Below are 25,263 nucleotides of genomic sequence, written 5' to 3'. Positions count from 1 at the left end.
TGACCAGGGAGAGAGTGACCAGGGAGAGAGAGACCAGGGAGAGAGAGACCAGGGAGAGAGTGACCAGGGAGAGAGAGACCAGGGAGAGAGAGTGACCAGGGAGAGAGTGACCAGGGAGAGAGTGACCAGGGAGAGAGAGACCAGGGAGAGAGAGAGACCAGGGAGAGAGTGACCAGGGAGAGAGAGAGACCAGAGGGAGAGTGACCAGGGAGAGAGAGACCAGGGAGAGAGAGAGACCAGGGAGAGAGAGACCAGGGAGAGAGAGAGACCAGGGAGAGAGAGACCATGGAGAGAGTGACCAGGGAGAGAGAGACCAGGGAGAGAGTGACCAGGGAGAGAGTGACCAGGGAGAGAGAGACCAGGGAGAGAGAGAGAGACCAGAGAGAGAGTGACCAGGGAGAGAGTGACCAGATAGACAGAGACCAGAGAGAGAGTGACCAGGGAGAGAGAGACCAGGGAGAGAGAGACCAGGGAGAGAGTGACCAGGGAGAGCGAGACCAGAGAGAGAGAGAGACCAGAGAGAGAGTGACCAGGGAGAGAGTGACCAGAGAGAGAGAGACCAGAGAGAGAGAGACCAGGGAGAGAGAGACCATGGAGAGAGTAACCAGGGAGAGAGAGACCAGGGAGAGAGAGACCAGGGAGAGAGAGACCAGGGAGAGAGAGACCAGGGAGAGAGAGACCAGGGAGAGAGTGACCAGGGAGAGAGTGAGCAGGGAGAGAGAGAGACCAGAGAGAGAGTGACCAGGGAGAGAATGACCAGGGAGAGAGTGACCAGGGAGAGAGAGACCAGGGAGAGAGAGACCAGGGAGAGAGAGACCAGGGAGAGAGAGACCAGGGAGAGAGAGACCAGGGAGAGAGTGACCAGGGAGAGAGTGACCAGAGAGAGAGAGAGACCAGAGAGAGAGTGACCAGGGAGAGAGTGACCAGGGAGAGAGAGACCAGGGAGAGAGAGACCATGGAGAGAGTGACCAGGGAGAGAGAGACCAGGGAGAGAGAGACCAGGGAGAGAGAGACCAGGGAGAGAGAGACCAGGGAGAGAGAGACCAGGGAGAGAGTGACCAGGGAGAGAGTGACCAGGGAGAGAGAGAGACCAGAGAGAGAGTGACCAGGGAGAGAGTGACCAGGGAGAGAGAGACCAGGGAGAGAGAGACCAGGGAGAGAGTGACCAGGGAGAGAGAGACCAGGGAGAGAGAGTGACCAGGGAGAGAGTGACCAGGGAGAGAGTGACCAGGGAGAGAGAGACCAGGGAGATAGAGAGACCAGGGAGAGAGTGACCAGGGAGAGAGAGACCAGGGAGAGAGAGAGACCAGAGAGAGAGTGACCAGGGAGAGAGAGACCAGAGAGAGAGTGACCAGGGAGAGAGTGACCAGAGAGAGAGAGACCAGGGAGAGAGTGACCAGGGAGAGAGTGACCAGGGAGAGAGAGAGACCAGGGAGAGCGTGACCAGAGAGAGAGTGACCAGGGAGAGAGTGACCAGGGAGAGAGTGACCAGGGAGGGAGAGACCAGGGAGAGAGAGACCAGGGAGAGAGTGACCAGGGAGAGAGAGACCAGGGAGAGAGAGTGACCAGGGAGAGAGTGACCAGGGAGAGAGTGACCAGGGAGAGAGAGACCAGGGAGAGAGAGAGACCAGGGAGAGAGTGACCAGGGAGAGAGAGACCAGAGAGAGAGTGACCAGGGAGAGAGAGACCAGGGAGAGAGAGAGACCAGGGAGAGAGAGACCAGGGAGAGAGAGAGACCAGAGAGAGAGTGACCAGGGAGAGAGTGACCAGAGAGAGAGAGACCAGAGAGAGAGTGACCAGGGAGAGAGAGACCAGGGAGAGAGAGACCAGGGAGAGAGTGACCAGGGAGAGCGAGACCAGAGAGAGAGAGAGACCAGAGAGAGAGTGACCAGGGAGAGAGTGACCAGAGAGAGAGACCAGAGAGAGAGAGACCAGGGAGAGAGAGACCATGGAGAGAGTGACCAGGGAGAGAGAGACCAGGGAGAGAGTGACCAGGGAGAGAGAGACCAGGGAGAGAGTGACCAGGGAGAGAGTGACCAGGGAGAGAGAGAGACCAGAGAGAGAGTGACCAGGGAGAGAGAGACCAGGGAGCGAGAGACCAGGGAGAGAGTGACCAGGGAGAGAGAGTGACCAGGGAGAGAGTGACCAGGGAGAGAGTGACCAGGGAGAGAGTGACCAGGGAGAGAGAGACCAGGGATAGAGAGAGACCAGGGAGAGAGTTACCAGGGAGAGAGAGAGACCAGGGAGAGAGAGAGACCAGAGAGAGAGTGACCAGGGAGAGAGAGACCAGAGAGAGAGTGACCAGGGAAAGAGTGACCAGAGAGAGAGAGACCAGGGAGAGAGTGACCAGGGAGAGAGTGACCAGGGAGAGAGAGAGACCAGGGAGAGCGTGACCAGAGAGAGAGTGACCAGGGAGAGAGTGACCAGGGAGAGAGAGACCAGGGAGAGAGAGACCAGGGAGAGAGTGACCAGGGAGAGAGAGACCAGGGAGAGAGAGTGACCAGGGAGAGAGTGACCAGGGAAAGAGTGACCAGGGAGAGAGAGACCAGGGAGAGAGAGAGACCAGGGAGAGAGTGACCAGGGAGAGAGAGACCAGGGAGAGAGAGAGACCAGAGAGAGAGTGATCAGGGAGAGAGAGACCAGAGAGATAGTGACCAGGGAGAGAGTGACCAGAGAGAGAGAGACCAGGGAGAGCGAGACCAGAGAGAGAGAGAGACCAGAGAGAGAGTGACCAGGGAGAGAGTGACCAGAGAGAGAGAGACCAGAGAGAGAGAGACCAGGGAGAGAGAGACCATGGAGAGAGTGACCAGGGAGAGAGAGACCAGGGAGAGAGAGACCAGGGAGAGAGAGACCAGGGAGAGAGAGACCAGGGAGAGAGAGACCAGGGAGAGAGTGACCAGGGAGAGAGTGACCAGGGAGAGAGAGAGACCAGAGAGAGAGTGACCAGGGAGAGAGTGACCAGGGAGAGAGAGACCAGGGAGAGAGAGACCAGGGAGAGAGAGACCAGGGAGAGAGAGTGACCAGGGAGAGAGTGAGCAGGGAGAGAGAGACCAGGGAGAGAGAGTGACCAGGGAGAGAGTGACCAGGGAGAGAGTGACCAGGGAGAGAGAGACCAGGGATAGAGAGACCAGGGAGAGAGTGACCAGGGAGAGAGAGACCAGGGAGAGAGAGTGACCAGGGAGAGAGTGACCAGGGAGAGAGTGACCAGGGAGAGAGAGACCAGGGAGAGAGAGAGAGACCAGAGAGAGAGTGACCAGGGAGAGAGTGACCAGATAGAGAGAGACCAGAGAGAGAGTGACCAGGGAGAGAGAGACCAGGGAGAGAGAGACCAGGGAGAGAGTGACCAGGGAGAGCGAGACCAGAGAGAGAGAGAGACCAGAGAGAGAGTGACCAGGGAGAGAGTGACCAGAGAGAGAGAGACCAGAGAGAGAGAGACCAGGGAGAGAGAGACCATGGAGAGAGTGACCAGGGAGAGAGAGACCAGGGAGAGAGAGACCAGGGAGAGAGAGACCAGGGAGAGAGAGACCAGGGAGAGAGAGACCAGGGAGAGAGTGACCAGGGAGAGAGTGACCAGGGAGAGAGAGAGACCAGAGAGAGAGTGACCAGGGAGAGAGTGACCAGGGAGAGAGAGACCAGGGAGAGAGAGACCAGGGAGAGAGTGACCAGGGAGAGAGAGACCAGGGAGAGAGAGTGACCAGGGAGAGAGTGACCAGGGAGAGAGTGACCAGGGAGAGAGAGACCAGGGAGATAGAGAGACCAGGGAGAGAGTGACCAGGGAGAGAGAGACCAGGGAGAGAGAGAGACCAGAGAGAGAGTGACCCGGGAGAGAGAGACCAGAGAGAGAGTGACCTGGGATAGAGTGACCAGAGAGAGAGAGACCAGGGAGAGAGTCACCAGGGAGAGAGTGACCAGGGAGAGAGAGAGACCAGGGAGAGCGTGACCAGAGAGAGAGTGACCAGGGAGAGAGTGACCAGGGAGAGAGAGACCAGGGAGAGAGAGACCAGGGAGAGAGTGACCAGGGAGAGAGAGACCAGGGAGAGAGAGTGACCAGGGAGAGAGTGACCAGGGAGAGAGTGACCAGGGAGAGAGAGACCAGGGAGAGAGAGAGACCAGGGAGAGAGTGACCAGGGAGAGAGAGAGACCAGAGGGAGAGTGACCAGGGAGAGAGAGACCAGGGAGAGAGAGAGACCAGGGAGAGAGAGACCAGGGAGAGAGAGAGACCAGGGAGAGAGAGACCATGGAGAGAGTGACCAGGGAGAGAGAGACCAGGGAGAGAGTGACCAGGGAGAGAGAGACCAGGGAGAGAGTGACCAGGGAGAGAGTGACCAGGGAGAGAGAGAGACCAGAGAGAGAGTGACCAGGGAGAGAGAGACCAGGGAGCGAGAGACCAGGGAGAGAGTGACCAGGGAGAGAGAGACCAGGGAGAGAGAGTGACCAGGGAGAGAGTGACCAGGGAGAGAGAGACCAGGGAGATAGAGAGACCAGGGAGAGAGTGACCAGGGAGAGAGAGACCAGGGAGAGAGAGAGACCAGAGAGAGAGTGACCAGGGAGAGAGAGACCAGGGAGAGAGAGAGACCAGGGAGAGAGAGACCAGGGAGAGAGAGAGACCAGGGAGAGAGAGACCAGGGAGAGAGAGACCAGGGAGAGAGAGACCAGGGAGAGAGAGACCAGGGAGAGAGTGACCAGGGAGAGAGTGACCAGGGAGAGAGAGAGACCAGAGAGAGAGTGACCAGGGAGAGAGTGACCAGGGAGAGAGAGACCAGGGAGAGAGAGACCAGGGAGAGAGTGACCAGGGAGAGAGAGACCAGGGAGAGAGAGTGACCAGGGAGAGAGTGACCAGGGAGAGAGTGACCAGGGAGAGAGACACCAGGGAGATAGAGAGACCAGGGAGAGAGTGACCAGGGAGAGAGAGACCAGGGAGAGAGAGAGACCAGAGAGAGAGTGACCCGGGAGAGAGAGACCAGAGAGAGAGTGACCTGGGATAGAGTGACCAGAGAGAGAGAGACCAGGGAGAGAGTCACCAGGGAGAGAGTGACCAGGGAGAGAGAGAGACCAGGGAGAGCGTGACCAGAGAGAGAGTGACCAGGGAGAGAGTGACCAGGGAGAGAGAGACCAGGGAGAGAGAGACCAGGGAGAGAGTGACCAGGGAGAGAGAGACCAGGGAGAGAGAGTGACCAGGGAGAGAGTGACCAGGGAGAGAGTGACCAGGGAGAGAGAGACCAGGGAGAGAGAGAGACCAGGGAGAGAGTGACCAGGGAGAGAGAGAGACCAGAGAGAGAGTGACCAGGGAGAGAGAGACCAGGGAGAGAGAGAGACCAGGGAGAGAGAGACCAGGGAGAGAGAGAGACCAGGGAGAGAGAGACCATGGAGAGAGTGACCAGGGAGAGAGAGACCAGGGAGAGAGTGACCAGGGAGAGAGAGACCAGGGAGAGAGTGACCAGGGAGAGAGTGACCAGGGAGAGAGAGAGACCAGAGAGAGAGTGACCAGGGAGAGAGAGACCAGGGAGCGAGAGACCAGGGAGAGAGTGACCAGGGAGAGAGAGACCAGGGAGAGAGAGTGACCAGGGAGAGAGTGACCAGGGAGAGAGTGACCAGGGAGAGAGAGACCAGGGATAGAGAGAGACCAGGGAGAGAGTGACCAGGGAGAGAGAGAGACCAGGGAGAGAGAGAGACCAGAGAGAGAGTGACCAGGGAGAGAGAGACCAGAGAGAGAGTCACCAGGGAGAGAGTGACCAGAGAGAGAGAGACCAGGGAGAGAGTGACCAGGGAGAGAGTGACCAGGGAGAGAGAGAGACCAGGGAGAGCGTGACCAGAGAGAGAGTGACCAGGGAGAGAGTGACCAGGGAGAGAGAGACCAGGGAGAGAGAGACCAGGGAGAGAGTGACCAGGGAGAGAGAGACCAGGGAGAGAGAGTGACCAGGGAGAGAGTGACCAGGGAAAGAGTGACCAGGGAGAGAGAGACCAGGGAGAGAGAGAGACCAGGGAGAGAGTGACCAGGGAGAGAGAGACCAGGGAGAGAGAGAGACCAGAGAGAGAGTGATCAGGGAGAGAGAGACCAGAGAGATAGTGACCAGGGAGAGAGTGACCAGAGAGAGAGAGACCAGGGAGAGAGTGACCAGGGAGAGAGTGACCAGGGAGAGAGAGAGACCAGGGAGAGCGTGACCAGAGAGAGAGTGACCAGGGAGAGAGTGACCAGAGAGAGTGTGACCAGGGAGAGAGAGAGACCAGGGAGAGCGTGACCAGAGAGAGAGAGACCAGAGAGAGAGAGACCAGGGAGAGAGAGAGACCAGAGGGAGAGTGACCAGGGAGAGAGTGACCAGAGAGAGAGAGACCAGGGAGAGAGTGACCAGGGAGAGAGTGACCAGGGAGAGAGTGACCAGGGAGAGAGTGACCAGGGAAAGAGTGACCAGGGAGAGAGTGACCAGGGAGAGAGAGACCAGGGAGAGAGAGACCAGGGAGAGAGTGACCAGGGAGAGAGAGACCAGGGAGAGAGAGACCAGGGAGAGAGATACCAGGGAGAGAGTGACCAGGGAGAGAGAGACCAGGGAGAGAGAGACCAGGGAGAGAGATACCAGGGAGAGAGATACCAGGGAGAGAGTGACCAGGGAGAGAGAGACCAGGGAGAGAGAGTGACCAGGGAGTGAGTGACCAGGGAGAGAGAGACCAGGGAGATAGAGAGACCAGGGAGAGAGTGACCAGGGAGAGAGAGACCAGGGAGAGAGAGAGACCAGAGAGAGAGTGACCAGGGAGAGAGAGACCAGGGAGAGAGAGAGACCAGGGAGAGAGAGACCAGGGAGAGAGAGAGACCAGGGAGAGAGAGACCAGGGAGAGAGAGACCAGGGAGAGAGAGACCAGGGAGAGAGAGACCAGGGAGAGAGTGACCAGGGAGAGAGTGACCAGGGAGAGAGAGAGACCAGAGAGAGAGTGACCAGGGAGAGAGTGACCAGGGAGAGAGAGACCAGGGAGAGAGAGACCAGGGAGAGAGTGACCAGGGAGAGAGAGACCAGGGAGAGAGAGTGACCAGGGAGAGAGTGACCAGGGAGAGAGTGACCAGGGAGAGAGAGACCAGGGAGATAGAGAGACCAGGGAGAGAGTGACCAGGGAGAGAGAGACCAGGGAGAGAGAGAGACCAGAGAGAGAGTGACCCGGGAGAGAGAGACCAGAGAGAGAGTGACCTGGGATAGAGTGACCAGAGAGAGAGAGACCAGGGAGAGAGTCACCAGGGAGAGAGTGACCAGGGAGAGAGAGAGACCAGGGAGAGCGTGACCAGAGAGAGAGTGACCAGGGAGAGAGTGACCAGGGAGAGAGAGACCAGGGAGAGAGAGACCAGGGAGAGAGTGACCAGGGAGAGAGAGACCAGGGAGAGAGAGTGACCAGGGAGAGAGTGACCAGGGAGAGAGTGACCAGGGAGAGAGAGACCAGGGAGAGAGAGAGACCAGGGAGAGAGTGACCAGGGAGAGAGAGAGACCAGAGAGAGAGTGACCAGGGAGAGAGAGACCAGGGAGAGAGAGAGACCAGGGAGAGAGAGACCAGGGAGAGAGAGAGACCAGGGAGAGAGAGACCATGGAGAGAGTGACCAGGGAGAGAGAGACCAGGGAGAGAGTGACCAGGGAGAGAGAGACCAGGGAGAGAGTGACCAGGGAGAGAGTGACCAGGGAGAGAGAGAGACCAGAGAGAGAGTGACCAGGGAGAGAGAGACCAGGGAGCGAGAGACCAGGGAGAGAGTGACCAGGGAGAGAGAGACCAGGGAGAGAGAGTGACCAGGGAGAGAGTGACCAGGGAGAGAGTGACCAGGGAGAGAGAGACCAGGGATAGAGAGAGACCAGGGAGAGAGTGACCAGGGAGAGAGAGAGACCAGGGAGAGAGAGAGACCAGAGAGAGAGTGACCAGGGAGAGAGAGACCAGAGAGAGAGTGACCAGGGAGAGAGTGACCAGAGAGAGAGAGACCAGGGAGAGAGTGACCAGGGAGAGAGTGACCAGGGAGAGAGAGAGACCAGGGAGAGCGTGACCAGAGAGAGAGTGACCAGGGAGAGAGTGACCAGGGAGAGAGAGACCAGGGAGAGAGAGACCAGGGAGAGAGTGACCAGGGAGAGAGAGACCAGGGAGAGAGAGTGACCAGGGAGAGAGTGACCAGGGAAAGAGTGACCAGGGAGAGAGAGACCAGGGAGAGAGAGAGACCAGGGAGAGAGTGACCAGGGAGAGAGAGACCAGGGAGAGAGAGAGACCAGAGAGAGAGTGATCAGGGAGAGAGAGACCAGAGAGATAGTGACCAGGGAGAGAGTGACCAGAGAGAGAGAGACCAGGGAGAGAGTGACCAGGGAGAGAGTGACCAGGGAGAGAGAGAGACCAGGGAGAGCGTGACCAGAGAGAGAGTGACCAGGGAGAGAGTGACCAGAGAGAGTGTGACCAGGGAGAGAGAGAGACCAGGGAGAGCGTGACCAGAGAGAGAGAGACCAGAGAGAGAGAGACCAGGGAGAGAGAGAGACCAGAGGGAGAGTGACCAGGGAGAGAGTGACCAGAGAGAGAGAGACCAGGGAGAGAGTGACCAGGGAGAGAGTGACCAGGGAGAGAGTGACCAGGGAGAGAGTGACCAGGGAGAGAGTGACCAGGGAAAGAGTGACCAGGGAGAGAGTGACCAGGGAGAGAGAGACCAGGGAGAGAGAGACCAGGGAGAGAGTGACCAGGGAGAGAGAGACCAGGGAGAGAGAGACCAGGGAGAGAGATACCAGGGAGAGAGTGACCAGGGAGAGAGAGACCAGGGAGAGAGAGACCAGGGAGAGAGATACCAGGGAGAGAGATACCAGGGAGAGAGTGACCAGGGAGAGAGAGACCAGGGAGAGAGAGACCAGGGAGAGAGATACCAGGGAGAGAGATACCAGGGAGAGAGATACCAGGGAGAGTGTGACCAGGGAGAGAGAGACCAGGGAGAGAGATACCAGAGAGTCGGATGCAGCCAGAATGAAATGGGTCAGCGATTTCCATGACGCTGTAAGAGTTGATCTCGAATGAGATATTTCGGGCACAAGCTGAGGCCGTCGCAGGAAAGGTAGGGAACCGATTCGAGGACAGGCTGGAGGACGAGGCAAATACAGAACATGAGCAACAGAGAGACTGGATGACTTGGCACCTTTAGGCCACCAGGGGTGTTGAAAGCGCAACGCCAACTAATTTTGAACGGTAATTGAATGGGAACTTGAGAGAAATGAACTTTCAGCAGAGGGGGATTGAGTGGGGGGGGGGGGCATTGACTCTCTCAATGCTGTTGGCTGTCTGTGCTAACTCCCTCGGTATGTCTGGCCTATTGCAGCTGTTGAATGGACAGATATGGAACACAGGACATTGGTGGCTGTCATGAGCAGTTTGACGTGGAGTGTGGGCAACATGTTCCTGGCGCTGATTGCCTATCTGATCAGGGACTGGCGCTGGCTGCTGTTCACCGTGACAACGCCCTCCCTGATTGCTGCTGCTGTGTGCTGGTGAGTGCTGATGTGAAATGCTGGCTGTTATTTATTCAAAACATCTGGGAGGGGCATCCAAATTCCTGGGTTAGCAAAAAGACCGCAGAATTCAAACAATCGAATCCCGAGGCAGTGAGTACTCCGTCATGCTGAACACCATCTGGAGGAAGCACGGAGGGTGGCAAGGGTTCTATTCTCTTTATTCGTCCATGTGATGTGGACGTCGCTGTGCAAGCCTTTATTGCCCAGCCCTTAGTGTCCAAAAGGTTGGGTGGGGTTGCTGGGTTATGGGGATAGGGTGGAGGTGTGGACTTGGGTCGGGTGCTCTTTCCAAGAGCTGGTGCAGACTCGATGGGCCGAATGGCCTCCTTCTGCACTGTGAATTCTATGATTCTATGAAAAAATTCTATACGCAGATTAAAGTCACCCGTAATCACAGATGTTCCTTTATCACGGCAGCACGGTAGCATGGTGGTTAGCACAATTGCTTCACAGCTCCAGGGTCCCAGGTTCGATTCCGGCTTGGGTCACTGTCTGTGCGGAGTCTGCACGTTCTCCCCGTGTGTGCGTGGGTTTCCTCCGGGTGCTCCGGTTTCCTCCCACAGTCCAAAGATGTGCAGGTTAGGTGGATTGGCCGTGCTAAATTGCCCTTAGTGTCCAAAATTGCCCATACTGTTGGGTGGGGTTACTGGGTTATGGGGATAGGGTGGAGGTGTTGACCTTGGGTCGGGTGCTCTTTCCAAGAGCCGGTGCCGACTCGATGGGCTGAATGGCCTCCTTCTGCACTGTAAATTCTATGATCACGTTATTCTCAGATTTCCCGTCTGATGCTATTCCCAACATGACCACTGCAGTTTGGGGGTCTTTATACCACCCCTACCAATGTTTTTTGCTCCTTGGTGGTTCTTTACTCCACCCAGACAGATTCCACATCGTCTGTACCAATATCTTTCCTCAATATTGTATCAATATCTTCTTTGATAAACAACGCAACTCCACCACCTTTTCCTTTCTGTCTGTCCTTCCTAAACACTGAATAGCCTCAATGTTTAGTTCCCATCCTTGGTCACCTCGGAGCCCTGTCCCCGTAACACCAACTACATCATATCCCTTTACACCTATCTGAGCTACTAATACAATCATTTTATTTTGAATGTTCCACGCGTTCAGGTACAAAACCTTGAGGCTCCTTTTATCGAACCCTGTTGGGAAATGTTGGGAGAAGATCAGCTGGAGGTGCTAAAACCCATCAAGAGTCTGTTCAAGTAGATAAGAAGCAATGATTTCCAGTTGTGGAAATGTTAGTAAGCAGAGAACAGAGTGACAGTGACTGACTAAACATCTGGAGCAGGCAACATAAAGTATTTGTCTTGGTTGGGCCGTGTGAAAGCGCAGAGGGAGCAGTTTCAATCGTAACTTTCAAACGCAAACGGGGGAAACATGTGTTTGGCAGTGGGGACAGAGCAGGGCAATGGAACTGATTGGATCATTCTCTTAAAGGGCCAGAAGACACAAGACGGCCGATAATTCCTTTTGTGCTGTAGGGGTATCAGTAAGCAAGACCTGAGTTCATTTGGAACTCTCAAAACGTCCAACCATAGATTCTATAAGGGCCAGCGTTAGGTTTAGAGTCAGGGTCAGGGTCAATGTCAGGATAAGGGTCAGGGTGAAGGTCAGGGTGAGTGTTAGGGTCAGGGTAAGGATCCTCTCGGAAGGAGCGATCACAATATGGTGGAATTTAAAATACAGATGGAGGGTGAGAAGGTAAAATTAAACACTAGTGTTTTGTGCTTAAACAAAGGAGATTACAATGGGATGAGAGAAGAACTAGCTAAGGTGGACTGGGAGCAAAGACCTTATGGTGAAACAGTTGAGGAACAGTGGAGAACCTTCCAAGCGATTTTTCACAGTGCTCAGCAAAGGTTTACACCAACAAAAAGGGAAGGACGGTTGAAAGAGGGAAAATTGACCGTGGATATCTAAGGAAATAAGGGAGAGTATCAAATTGAAGGAAAAAGCATACAAAGTAGCAAAGATCAGTGGGAGACTAGAGGACTGGGAAATCTTTAGGGGGCAACAGAAAGCTACTAAAAAAAGCTATAAAGAAGAGTAAGATAGATTATGAGAGTAAACTTGCTCAGAATATAAAAACAGATAGTAAAAGTTTCTACAAATATATAAAACAAAAAAGAGTGGCTAAGGTAATTATTGGTCCTTTAGAGGATGAGAAGGGAGATTTAATAATGGGAGATGAGGAAATGGCTGAGGAACTGAACAGGTTTTTTGGGTCGGTCTTCACAGTGGAAGACACAAATAACATGCCAGTGACTGATGGAAATGAGGCTATGACAGGTGAGGACTTTGAGAGAATTGTTATCACTAAGGAGGTAGTGATGGGCAAGCTAATGGGGCTAAAGGTAGACAAGTCTCCTGGCCCTGATGGACTGCATCCCAGAGTGCTAAAAGTGATGGCTAGGGAAATTGCAAATGCACTAGTGATAATTTACCAAAATTCACTAGACTCTGGGGTGGTCCCGGCGGATTGGAAATTAGCAAACGTGACATCACTATTTAAAAAAGGAGGTAGGCAGAAAGCGGGTAATTATAGGCCAGATAGCTTAACTTCGGTCGAAGGGAAGATGCTGGAATCTATCATCAAGGAAGAAATAGGGAGGCATCTGGATGGAAATTGTCCCATTGGTCAGACGCAGCATGGGTTCATAAAGGGCAGGTCGTGCCTAACTAATTTAGTGGAACTTTTTGAGGAAATTACCAATGCGGTAGATAATGGGGAGCCAATGGATGTGGTATATCTGGATTTCCAAAAAGCCTTTGACAAGGTGCTACACAAAAGGTTGCTGCATAAGATAATGATGCATGGCATTAAGGGGAAAGTAGTAGTATGGGTAGAGGATTGGTTAATTAATAGAAAGCAAAGAGTGGGGATTAATGGGTGTTTCTCTGGTTGGCAATCAGTAGCTAGTGGTTTCCCTCAGGGATCAGTGTTGGGCCCACAATTGTTCACAATTTACATTGATGATTTGGAGTTGGGGACCAAGGGTAATGTGTCCAAATTTGCAGACGTCGCTAAGATGAGTGGTAAAGCAAAAAGTGCAGAGGATACTGGAAGCCTGCAGAGGGATTTGGATAGGCTAAGTGAATGGGCTAGGGTCTGGCAGATGGAATACAATGTTGACAAATGTGAGGTTGTCCATTTTGGTAGGAATAACAGCAAAAGGGATTATTATTTAAATGATAAAATATTAAAACATGCCGCTGTGCAGAGAGACCTGGGTGTGCTAGTGCATGAGTCGGAAAAAGTTGGTTTACAGGTGCAACAGGTGATTAAGAGGACAAATGGAGTTTTGTCCTTCATTGCTAGAGGGATGCAGTTTAAGACTAAGGAGGCACTGCAGCAATTGTATCAGGTGTTAGTGAGGCCACACCTGGAGTATTGTGTTCAGTTTTGGTCTCCTTACTTGAGAAAGGACGTACTGGCACTGGAGGGTGTGCAGAGGAGATTCACTGGGTTAATCCCAGATCTGAAGGGGTTGGATTACGAGGAGAGGTTGAGTAGACTGGGACTGTACTCATTGGAATTTAGAAGGATGAGGGGGGATCTTATAGAAACATATAAAATTATGAAGGGAATAGATAGGATAGATGCGGGCAGGTTGTTTCCACTGGTGGGTGAAAGCAGAACTAGGGGGCATAGCCTCAAAATAAGGGGAAGTAGATTTAGGACTGAGTTTAGGAGGAACTCCTTCACCCAAAGGGTTGTGAATCTATGGAATTCCTTGCCCAGTGAAGCAATTGAGGCTCCTTCAATAAATGTTTTTAAGATAAAGATAGATAACATCCAGTGGCGGCTGTGAAGGAGTGAGTCGCACATTTGGCGGCTCCCGCTCGGGTCGGAATTTTGAACCTTTTCCCCCGATTTTCTACCGGACCTGAATTGTAAAACTGAAGACAGAGGCAATTGTGAACTGAATTCCCACATCGGTGCATGGAGAGAAGGACTAGGAAGTGCTCGGATAGGCAGAAACAGAAAGACAGAGAAGGCTTGGGCTGAAGCTGCCGCGGGAGACAGCATGGCGGAGGACCAGACCTCTGGTTTGTCGACCCAGCGGTCAACGGAGCAGCTGATGCAAGTTATTCAGGAAGGTTTTGCTAAGCAGAAACGGGACTGCTTGGACCCGATAAAAGAGTCGATTGAGCGGCTGGAGCTTAGATTAGACGCCCAGGATCGGGCGATCCAGAAGGTAGAGAAGGGGCTGGCTGAGCAGGAGGAACATCAAACCGCGGTGGAGTGGGAGGTGGAGACGCTGAGAGACCAGCAGAAGAAGCTCCTGGAGAAGGTGGAGGACCTGGAGAATAGGTACCGTCGGCAGAACTTGAGAATCGTTGGGCTCCCGGAGGGGTCCGAAGGAGCGGACCCTGGGGCATACATCGCAGATATGTTTGTGAAGCTGCTGGGGGATGGGGCATTCTCCCGACCCTTGGAGGTGGACAGGGCTCACAGAGCGCTCGCGAGGAAGCCGCGACCTCCCGAGGGCAATGGTGGTGAGATTCCACAGGTACTTGGATAAGGAGCGCAATCTACAGTGGGCCAAGCAGACACGGAGCTGTAAGTGGGACAACAGTATCCTGCGGATCTACCAAGACCCGAGTGTGGAGGTGGCCAGGAGAAGAGCAGGCTTCAACCAGATCAGGTTGATCCTTTTTAAGAAAAAGGTGAAGTTCAGACTGTTGTATCCTGCCCGTCTCTGGGTCACGCACGAGGAACAGCACTTTTGTTTCGAGTCGCCTGAGGACGCGCTGGACTTCGTGAAAAGGAAAGGACTGGTGGTGGACTGAGAACTTTTGAACTTTGCTGCAACGTTCTTGTTTTTTTTTCTTTTTGTTTCTCTGTTCTTTTAAAAAAAAGTTTCTTGTTTTTTGTTTTGTGGAAGTTGTTTGTGATGCCTTCTGTATTGATTTGGGACCAGTGGCAGAGCTGAGTGAGTTAAGGTTTTCATTTGCACTATTGGGGAATGGAGGTGTGCTGGTTTCGATCTTGGTGTTTTTCTGTTGGGCAATTGTGTGGGGATTGTTTGATGTTAGAGTATGTTTGTATGCGCGGGGGGTGGGAGGGGAGGGAACAATAGGTGGGAGACTATCCGGCGCCAGGGATGGGGCCACCAAGCTAGCTGGGCAGACTAGCTCACGGAAGCACAGTGGGGGGGTGCGTATGTTTGGTTTATCAAAGGGGTTGGGCTACAGAGTGTTGTTATTAGGGGGGGAGTGGGGGAAAATGTGGTGTTTGAGGCGGGTAGAATAGTCTTGGATGTGGGAGGTGGGAAACTGGAGGGGGTGTAGGTGGTATTAGTAAATGTGTATGCCCCAAATTGGGACGATGTGGAGTTTATAAAGAGGATGCTGGGGAAGATACCGGACCTGGACTCGCACAGGTTGGTCATGGGAGGGGACTTCAACACAGTTATTGACCCTGGCTTGGACCGATCAAGCTCAAAAATGGGCAGGGTGCCAGCAATGGCAAAGGAACTAAGAGAGTTTATGGAGCTGATGGGCGGGGGGGGGGGGGTGGATCCATGGAGATTTGGGCAGCTGAGGGCGAAGGAGTTCTCCTTCTACTCACACGTGTATAAAGTGTACTCCCGGATTGATTTTTTATTTTGAGCAGGGCCTTTCTGGCTGGGGTGGTGGACACGGGGTACTCGGTGATCACAATCTCAGCTCCACACTGGGTTGACCTGCAGGTTAGTAAAGACAGTAACCAGCGCCCGCACTGGAGGTTAGATGTGGGACTTTTGGCTGACGAAGGGGTGTGCGGGCGGCTGAGGAAATGTATTCAGAGCTACCTGCAGGTCAATGACACGGGGGAAATTTCAGCTGCGGTGGTCTGGGAAGCACTGAAGGCGGTGGTCAGGTGGGAGCTGATTTCGATCCGGGCCCATAGGGAGAAGGTGGACAGGGCAGAGACGGACCGACTGGGAAAGGAGATACTACAGATCGATAGGAGGTATGCGGAGACCCCAGAGGCAGGGCTTTTAAGGGAACGGCGGAGGCTACAGGCGGAGTTCGGCTTGTTAACCACAGGGAGGGCGGTGGAGCAGCTGAGAAAGGCGAGGGGGGTGATCTATGAGCATGGAGAGAAGGCCAGCAGAATGCTTGCACAGCAGCTCAGAAAGAGGAAGGCAGCCAGGGAGATAGGGAAAGTAAAGGATGGAGATGGGAACCGGGTTGGAGATTCAGCAGGGGTGAATAAGGAGTTTAGGGATTTCTACAGCAGGCTGTATGGGTCGGAACCCCCTCCGGGGCCGGAGGGGATGAGGCACTTCTTGGGGGGGCTGAATTTCCCAAAGGTGGATGGGGAGCTGGTAGAGGGGTTGGGGGCCCCGATCGGGTTGGAAGAGATAGTGGAGGGTCTGAAGGCCATGCAGTCGGGTAAGGCCCCGGGGCCGGACGGGTACCCAGTGGAGTTTTATGAAAAGTTCTCTGGGATATTGGGGCCGGTGTTGATGAGGATGTTCAATGAGGCAAGGGAAAGAGGGGTGCTGCCCCCGACGAGGTCACAGGTCACAATTTGTCTGATTCTGAAGCGGGATAAGGATCCGGAGCTGTGTGGGTCCTACAGGCCGATATCCCTGTTGAATGTGGACACCAAACTGCTGGCCAAAATTTTGTCCTCCAGGATTGAGGATTGTGTTCCGGATGTTATTGGGGAGGACCAGACGGGGTTTGTTAAGGGTGGGCAGTTGGTGGCCAATGTAAGAAGGCTGTTAAATGTGATCATGATGCCCCCGGAAGGTAGGGAGGGGGAGGTAGTGATCGCAATGGATGCAGAAAAGGCTTTTGATTGGGTAGAATGGGACTATCTGTGGGAGGTACTGAGACGGTTCGGATTTGGGCGGGGCTGTATTGACTGGGTCAGGTTGCTGTATCAGGCTCCTGTGACAAGCGTACGGACGAATAGGACAACATCGGACTATTTTAGACTGCACCGGGGGACGAGACAGGGATGCCCCCTCTCCCCACTGTTGTTCACGCTAGCTATAGACCCATTGGCAATTGCTCCGAGAGCCTCAAGGGGCAGGAAGGGGCTGGTCCGGGGAGGTGGAGCACAGGGTTTCGCTCTATGCAGACGACCTACTCCTGTATGTATCGGACCCAATAGAGGGGATGGAAGAAATCATGAGGATTCGAGGGGAATTTGGCCGGTTTTCGGGGTATAAGCTGAATATGGGGAAAAGTGAGGTGTTTGCGGTCCAGGCGAGGGGACAGGAGAGGCGATTGGGGGAGCTGCCGTTTAGATTAGTAGGGGGAAGCTTTAGGTACCTAGGCATTCAAATGGCGCGGGAATGGGACCGGCTGCATAAATTAAATCTGGCCCGACTAATAGACCAAATGAAGGACGATTTTCGGAGGTGGGTCGCGCTCCCGTTGTCACTGGCTGGGAAGGTGCAGACGGTGAAGATGACGGTCCTCCCGAGATTCCTGTTTGTGTTTCAGTGTCTCCCCATCTTTATTCCGCGGACCTTTTTTAAACGGGTCAACAAAGTGATCACTGGCTTTGTTTGGGCGGGCAAGACCCTGCGGGTAAGGAAGGTAATGCTTGAGCGGAGTCGGGGAGAGGGCAGGCTGGCGCTGCCACATTTTAGTAACTATTACTGGGCGGCGAATATAGCCATGATCAGGAAGTGGGGGAGGGGTCGGCATGGGAGCGAATGGAGGAGGCTTCATGCAAGGGCACCAGTTTGGGGGCGTTGGTAACTGCGCCTCTGCCGTTCCCGCCGGCACGGTACTCCGCCTGCCCCGTGGTGGTGGCGGCCCTGAGAGTCTGGGGGCAATGGAGGAGACATGTGGGAGCAGAGGGAGCATTGGTCTGGTCCCCAATCTGTAATAATCACCGGTTTGCCCCGGGAAGTATGGATGGGGGGTTCCGGATATGGCGGAGAGCAGGGATTGAGAGGATGGGGGATATGTTTATAGAGGGGAGCTTTCCGAGTATGAGGGCGCTGGAGGAGAAGTTTGGGTTGGCGAGGGGAAACAAATTCAGGTATCTGCAGGTGCGGGACTTCCTACGTGAATAAGTGTCAACCTTCCCACTCCTACCGCTAAGGGGGATTCAGGACAGGGTAGTTTCCAGAGGGTAGGTAGGGAACGTCTCAGACATTTATAAGGAACTTATGGGGTCAGAGGAGACGCAGACCGAGGAGCTGAAGCGCAAGTGGGAGGAGGAGCTGGGGGGAGAGATAGAGGATGGTCTATGGGCGGATGCATTGAGTAGAGTCAACGCGTCCGCAACATGTGCCAGGCTCAGCCTGATACAATTCTAGGCGTTCACCGGGCTCACATGACAGTGGCCCGGATCAGCAGATTCTTTGGGGTGGAAGACAGGTGCGCAAAATGTGCGGGAGGACCAGCGATCCATGTCCACATGTTCTGGGCATGTCCGAAGCTTAGGGGATTCTGGCAGGGGTTTGCGGATGTCATGTCCACGGTGTTAAAAACAAGAGTGGCGCTGAGTCCAGAGGTGGATATTTTCGGGGTGTAGGAAGACCGGGAATCCGGGAGGAGAAAGAGGCAGACGTTCTGGCCTTTGCTTCCCTGGTAGACCGGAGACGGATACTATTGGCTTGGAGGGACTCAAAGCCCCGAAGTCGGAGACCTGGCTATCGGACACGGCTAGCTTTCTCTGTTTGGAGAAAATCAAGTTCGCCTTGAGAGGGTCACTGTTAGGGTTCACCCGGAGGGGGCAACCGTTCGTCGACTTCTTCGCGGAGAATTAATCGTCAGCAGAGGGGGGGGGGGGGGGTGGGTTAGTTTAGCTTCGAGTAGGGGGTTAATAAAGGTGCGACCTGTAAGGGAGGGAGACGGCTTTTGCACTATGTTTATAGTTTCATGTACATTGTTTATTGTGTTTGTTATAATACCAAAAAATACCTCAATAAAATGTTTCCCCCCAAAAAAGAAAAAGAAAGATAAAGATAGATAGTTTTTTGAGGAATAAAGGGATTAAGGGTTATGGTGTTCGGGCCGGAAAGTGGAGCTGAGTCCACAAAAGATCAGCCATGATCTCATTGAATGGTGGAGCAGGCTCGAGGGGCCAGATGGCCGACTCCTGCTCCTAGTTCTTATGTTCTTATGTAAGGGTCAGGATGAGGGTGAGGGTCAGGGTCAGGGTCCGGATGAGGGTGAGAGTCAGGATGGGGGTCAAGGTCAGGGTCAGGGTGAGTGTCAGGGTGAGGGGTCAGGGTAAGGGTAAGGGTGAGGGTGAGGGTCAGGATGGGGGTCAGGGTGAGGGTCAGGGTGAGGGTCAGGGTCAGGGTCAGGGTGAAGGTCAGGGTGAGGGTCAGGGTGAGGGTAAGGGTAAGGGTCAGGGTCAGGGTCAGGGTCAGGGTGAGGGTCAGGGTCAGGGTCAGGGTCAGGGTGAGGGTCAGGGTCAGGATGAGGGTCAGGGTGAGGGTCAGGGTCAGGGTCAGGGTCAGGGCAAGGGTCAGGCTGAGGGTCAGGGTGAGGGTCAGGGTGAGGGTCAGGGTGAGGGTCAGGGTTAGGGTCAGGGTGAGGGTCAGGGTCAGGGTGAGTGTCAGGGTCAGAGTGAGGGTCAGTGTGACAGTCAGGGTGAGGGTCAGGGTGAGGGTCAGGGTCAGGGTGAAGGTCAGGGTGAGGGTCAGGGTCAGGGTGAGGGTGAGGGTCAGGGTGAGGGTCAGGGTGAGGGTCAGGGTCAGGGTGAAGGTCAGGGTGAGGGTGAGGGTCAGGGTGAGGGTCAGTGTAAAGGTCAGGGTGAGGGTCAGGGTGAGGGTCAGGGTGAGGGTCAGGGTGACGGTAAGGGTCAGGGTAAAGGTCAGGGTGAGGGTCAGGGTGAGGGTCAGGGTGAGGTTAAGGGTCAGCATGAGGGTCAGGGTGAGGGTAAGGGTCAGGGTAAGGGTGAGTGTAAGGGTGAGGGTCAGGGTGAGGGTAAGGGTCAGGGTGCGGGTCAGGGTCAGGGTGAGGGTCAGGGTGAGGGTAAGGGTCAGGGTCAGTTGGAGGGTCAGGGTGAGGGTCAGGGTGAGGGTGAGGGTCAGGGTGAGGGTCAGGGTGAGGGTAAGGGTCAGGGTCAGGGTCAGGGTCAGGGTCAGGGTCAGGGTCAGGGTGAGGGTAAGGGTCAGGGTCAGGGTGAGGGTGAGGGTCAGGGTCAGGGTGAGGGTCAGGGTGAGGGTCAGGGTCAGGGCAAGGGTCAGGGTGAGGGTCAGGGTGAGGGTCAGGGTGAGGGTCAGGGTGAGGGTCAGGGTGAGGGTGAGGGTCAGGGTGAGGGTCAGGGTAAAGGTCAGGGTGTGGGTCAGGGTTAAGGTCAGGGTGAGGGTAAAGGTCAGGGTGAGGGTAAGGGTCAGGTAAAGGTCAGTGTAACGGTCAGGGTGAGGGTAAGGGTCAGGGTGACGGTCAGGGTGAGTGTCAGGGTATGGGTCAGGGTAAAGGTCATGGTGAGGGTAAGTGTCAGGGTAAAGGTCAGGGTGTGGGTCAGGGTTAGGGTCAGGGTGAGGGTAAAGGTCAGGGTTAGTTTGAGTGATGTTAGTTGTTCCACACTCAGCTGCTAATCACGTTTGCACAGGTGGATCCCAGAATCCGCCAGGTGGCTCCTAGCCAATGGCAAAACAGAAGAGGCGCAGGTGAGCTTGTGGAAATGTGCGAAGATGAACAAGAGGAGAGTTTGTCAACCTGGATTGTCCATCGAGGTAAGACAATGGTTCCTGTGCCTGACCTTTACTCTCACCCTGACCCTCAGCCTGACCCTGACCCTCGCCCTGACCCTCGCCCTGACCCTGACCCTCACCCTGACCCTCAGCCTGACCCTGACCCTCGCCCTGACCCTCAGCCTGATCCTGACCCTCGCCCTGACCCTCGCCCTGACCCTGACCCTCACCCTGACCCTCAGCCTGACCCTGACCCTCGCCCTGACCCTCGCCCTGACCCTCAGCCTGACCCTCGCCCTGACCCTCGCCCTGACCCTCGCCCAGATCCTCGCCCTGACCCTTGCCCTGACCCTCAGCCTGACCCTGACCCTCGCCCTGACCCTCAGCCTGACCCTGACCCTCGCCCTGACCCTCAGCCTTACCCTCGCCCTGACCCTCAGCCTGACCCTCGCCCTGACCCTCAGCCTGACCCTCGCCCTGACCCTCAGCCTGACCCTCGCCCTGACCCTCAGCCTGACCCTGACCCTCGCCCTGACCCTCGCCCTGACCCTCAGCCTGACCCTCGCCCTGACCCTCGCCCTGACCCTCGCCCTGACCCTCGCCCTGACCCTCGCCCTGACCCTCCCCCTGACCCTCGCCCTGACCCTCGCCCTGACCCTCGCCCTGACCCTCGCCCTGACCCTCAGCCTGACCCTCGCCCTGACCCTCGCCCTGACCCTCGCCCTGACCCTCGCCCTGACCCTCGCCCTGACCCTCAGCCTGACCCTCCCCCTGACCCTCGCCCTGACCCTCCCCCTGACTCTTGCCCTGACCCTCAGCCTGACCCTCGCCCTGACCCTCCCCCTGACCCTCGCCCTGACCCTCAGCCTGACCCTGACCCTCGCCCTGACCCTCAGCCTGACCCTCCCCCTGACCCTCACCCTGACCCTCGCCCTGACCCTCGCCCTGACCCTCGCCCTGACCCTCGCCCTGACCCTCAGCCTGACCCTCGCCCTGACCCTCAGCCTGACCCTGACCCTCGCCCTGACCCTCGCCCTGACCCTCGCCCTGACCCTCGCCCTGACCCTCGCCCTGACCCTCCCCCTGACCCTCGCCCTGACCCTCGCCCTGACCCTCGCCCTGACCCTCGCCCTGACCCTCGCCCTGACCCTCAGCCTGACCCTGACCCTCGCCCTGACCCTCAGCCTGACCCTGACCCTCGCCCTGACCCTCAGCCTGACCCTCGCCCTGACCCTCAGCCTGGCCCTCGCCCTGACCCTCAGCCTGACCCTCCCCCTGACCCTCGCCCTGACCCTCAGCCTGACCCTCGCCCTGACCCTCAGCCTGACCCTGACCCTCGCCCTGACCCTCGCCCTGACCCTCGCCCTGACCCTCGCCCTGACCCTCGCCCTGACCCTCAGCCTGACCCTGACCCTCGCCCTGACCCTCGCCCTGACCCTCAGCCTGACCCTCGCCCTGACCCTCGCCCTGACCCTCCCCCTGACCCTCGCCCTGACCCTCAGCCTGACCCTCGCCCTGACCCTCAGCCTGACCCTGACCCTCGCCCTGACCCTCGCCCTGACCCTCGCCCTGACCCTCGCCCTGACCCTCGCCCTGACCCTCAGCCTGACCCTGACCCTCGCCCTGACCCTCGCCCTGACCCTCAGCCTGACCCTCGCCCTGACCCTCGCCCTGACCCTCGCCCTGACCCTCGCCCTGACCCTCGCCCTGACCCTCGCCCTGACCCTCCCCCTGACCCTCGCCCTGACCCTCGCCCTGACCCTCGCCCTGACCCTCGCCCTGACCCTCGCCCTGACCCTCGCCCTGACCCTCAGCCTGACCCTCGCCCTGACCCTCGCCCTGACCCTCGCCCTGACCCTCGCCCTGACCCTCAGCCTGACCCTCGCCCTGACCCTCGCCCTGACCCTCAGCCTGACCCTCCCCCTGACCCTCGCCCTGACCCTCCCCCTGACCCTCGCCCTGACCCTCAGCCTGACCCTCGCCCTGACCCTCGCCCTGACCCTCAGCCTGACCCTGACCCTCGCCCTGACCCTCGCCCTGACCCTCGCCCTGACCCTCAGCCTGACCCTCGCCCTGACCCTCAGCCTGACCCTGACCCTCGCCCTGACCCTCGCCCTGACCCTCCCCCTGACCCTCGCCCTGACCCTCAGCCTGACCCTGACCCTCGCCCTGACCCTCGCCCTGACCCTCGCCCTGACCCTCAGCCTGACCCTCGCCCTGACCCTCAGCCTGACCCTGACCCTCGCCCTGACCCTCGCCCTGACCCTCGCCCTGACCCTCGCCCTGACCCTCGCCCTGACCCTCCCCCTGACCCTCGCCCTGACCCTCGCCCTGACCCTCGCCCTGACCCTCGCCCTGACCCTCAGCCTGACCCTCGCCCTGACCCTCCCCCTGACCCTCGCCCTGACCCTCCCCCTGACCCTCGCCCTGACCCTCGCCCTGACCCTCGCCCTGACCCTCAGCCTGACCCTGACCCTCGCCCTGACCCTCGCCCTGACCCTCGCCCTGACCCTCGCCCTGACCCTCGCCCTGACCCTCGCCCTGACCCTCACCCCGACACATAATCTCTATCCCACTGACAGAGTTGTTGCAGTGTCACCAATGAGGGTATTGTAGATTCATGGGGGGGGGGGGATTCGCGTTGCTCCGGGCCCCATCCTGCTATGTCGGGACAATAACAGGAAAGGCCTACAATGGGGATTGCGTTGCGGCCGGCAGGTTGCAGTCTCCCTGTCCGCTCCCCCTGGGGTCATCAAAGGGCCAGAAATCCTCCTCGTTCGCATCCACTTTCATCTCATTAGCGAGAATTTTAAAATCAATTTAGAGTACCCAGTTATTTATTTTTTCCCAATAAGGGGCAATTCAGCGTGGCTAATCCACCCACCCTGCACATCTTTGGGTTGTGGAGGTGAGACCCACGCAGACACCGGGGAGAATGTGCAAACTCCACACGGACAGTGACCCAGGGCCGGGATTCGAACCCGGGTCCTCAGCGCCGTGAGGCAGCAGTGCTAAATCTCATGGTGAGATTGAAGTTGAATGCAGCGGCAGCCCAGGTGTCATCCCCCCCCCCCCCTCCTCCCACTCCCCTCCTCCCCCACCCCCCCACCCCCACCCCCGCCAACGATGCCACACGGGCTTTGTTTAGAACTTTTTTGCAAAAGTAGGAAGCGAGGAAGTCAGTAGCCATCTCCATTTATCTCCACGCAGCTCAAGGGCATCGTAACTAATACCACAGTGCGGTCGAGACGGGGGGGGGGCACAGATGAGGACCCTTCAATGGGGCTGGGATTGTTTGGGGGCTGGAGGGGCCAGGTTGGTGGGTGTACCTGAGCCAGGAGAGGGGAGTGGATTTGAGAATGGGAGCCTGTCTGTCCTACCAAACTCCCCCAGGACAGAGCCGTTCTGCAGCCTGTCTGTCTGTACTTTGATGCCTGAACAATGTGTCTGTACTTTGATGCCTGAACAGTGTGTCTGTACTTTAATGCTTGAACAGTGTGCCTGAACCTTGATGCCTGAACAGTGTGTCTGTACTTTGATACCTGAACAGTGTGTCTGTACTTTGATGCCTGAACACTGTGTCTGTACTTTGATACCTGAACAATGTGTCTGTACTTTGATGCCTGAACAGTGTGTCTGTACTTTGATGCCTGAACAATGTGTCTGTACTTTGATGCCTGAACAGTGTGTCTGTACTTTAATGCTTGAACAGTGTGCCTGAACCTTGATGCCTGAACAGTGTGTCTGTACTTTGATACCTGAACAGTGTGTCTGTACTTTGATGCCTGAACAGTGTGTCTGTACTTTGATACCTGAACAATGTGTCTGTACTTTGATGCCTGAACAGTGTGTCTGTACTTTGATGCCTGAACAATGTGTCTGTACTTTGATGCCTGAACAGTGTGTCTGTACTTTAATGCTTGAACAGTGTGCCTGAACCTTGATGCCTGAACAGTGTGTCTGTACTTTGATGCCTGAACAGTGTGTCTGTACTTTGATACCTGAACAGTGTGTCTGTACTTTGATACCTGAACACTGTGTCTGTACTTTGATGCCGGAACAGTGTGCCTGTACTTTGATACCTGAACAGTGTGTCTGTACTTTGATACCTGAACACTGTGTCTGTACTTTGATGCCGGAACAGTGTGTCTGTGCTTTGATGCCTGAACAGTGTGTCTGTACTTTGATACCTGAACAGTGTGTCTGTGCTTTGATACCTGAACAGTGTGTCTGTACTTTGATGCCTGAACAGTGTGTCTGTACTTTGATGCCTGAATAGTGTGTCTGTACTTTGATACCTGAACAATGTGTCTGTACTTTGATGCCTGAACAGTGTGTCTGTACTTTGATGCCTGAACAATGTGTCTGTACTTTGATGCCTGAACAGTGTGTCTGTACTTTAATGCTTGAACAGTGTGCCTGAACCTTGATGCCTGAACAGTGTGTCTGTACTTTGATACCTGAACAGTGTGTCTGTACTTTGATGCCTGAACAGTGTGTCTGTACTTTGATACCTGAACAGTGTGTCTGTACTTTGATGCCTGAACAGTGTGTCTGTACTTTGATACCTGAACAATGTGTCTGTACTTTGATGCCTGAACAGTGTGTCTGTACTTTGATGCCTGAACAATGTGTCTGTACTTTGATGCCTGAACAATGTGTCTGTACTTTAATGCTTGAACAGTGTGCCTGAACCTTGATGCCTGAACAGTGTGTCTGTACTTTGATGCCTGAACAGTGTGTCTGTACTTTGATACCTGAACAGTGTGTCTGTACTTTGATACCTGAACACTGTGTCTGTACTTTGATGCCGGAACAGTGTGTCTGTACTTTGATACCTGAACAGTGTGTCTGTACTTTGATACCTGAACACTGTGTCTGTACTTTGATGCCGGAACAGTGTGTCTGTGCTTTGCTGCCTGAACAGTGTGTCTGTACTTTGATGCCTGAACAATGTGTCTGTACTTTGATGCCTGAACAGTGTGTCTGTACTTTAATGCTTGAACAGTGTGCCTGAACCTTGATGCCTGAACAGTGTGTCTGTACTTTAATGCTTGAACAGTGTGCCTGAACCTTGATGCCTGAACAGTGTGTCTGTACTTTGATACCTGAACAATGTGTCTGTACTTTGA

General features: G+C 55.7%; 1 protein-coding gene across 1 annotated transcript in view; it reads left to right on the top strand.

Annotated features, from left to right (window-relative positions):
* LOC140411217 (solute carrier family 22 member 7-like) overlaps positions 1-25,263 on the top strand; it is a 594,055-nt gene that overhangs the window by 298,020 nt on the left and 270,772 nt on the right. Inside the window, exons 4-5 of the mRNA XM_072500322.1 lie at positions 9,308-9,476; positions 20,050-20,173. Of these exons, the coding sequence (XP_072356423.1) occupies positions 9,308-9,476; positions 20,050-20,173 (293 nt within the window). The remainder of the gene's footprint in view (positions 1-9,307; positions 9,477-20,049; positions 20,174-25,263) is intronic.

This window comes from Scyliorhinus torazame, chromosome 4, assembly GCF_047496885.1.
Source record: "Scyliorhinus torazame isolate Kashiwa2021f chromosome 4, sScyTor2.1, whole genome shotgun sequence".
NCBI lineage: Eukaryota > Metazoa > Chordata > Chondrichthyes > Carcharhiniformes > Scyliorhinidae > Scyliorhinus > Scyliorhinus torazame.
The sequence above is the reverse complement of the archived record's forward strand: the minus strand, read 5'-3'. Positions and strand labels throughout refer to the sequence as shown.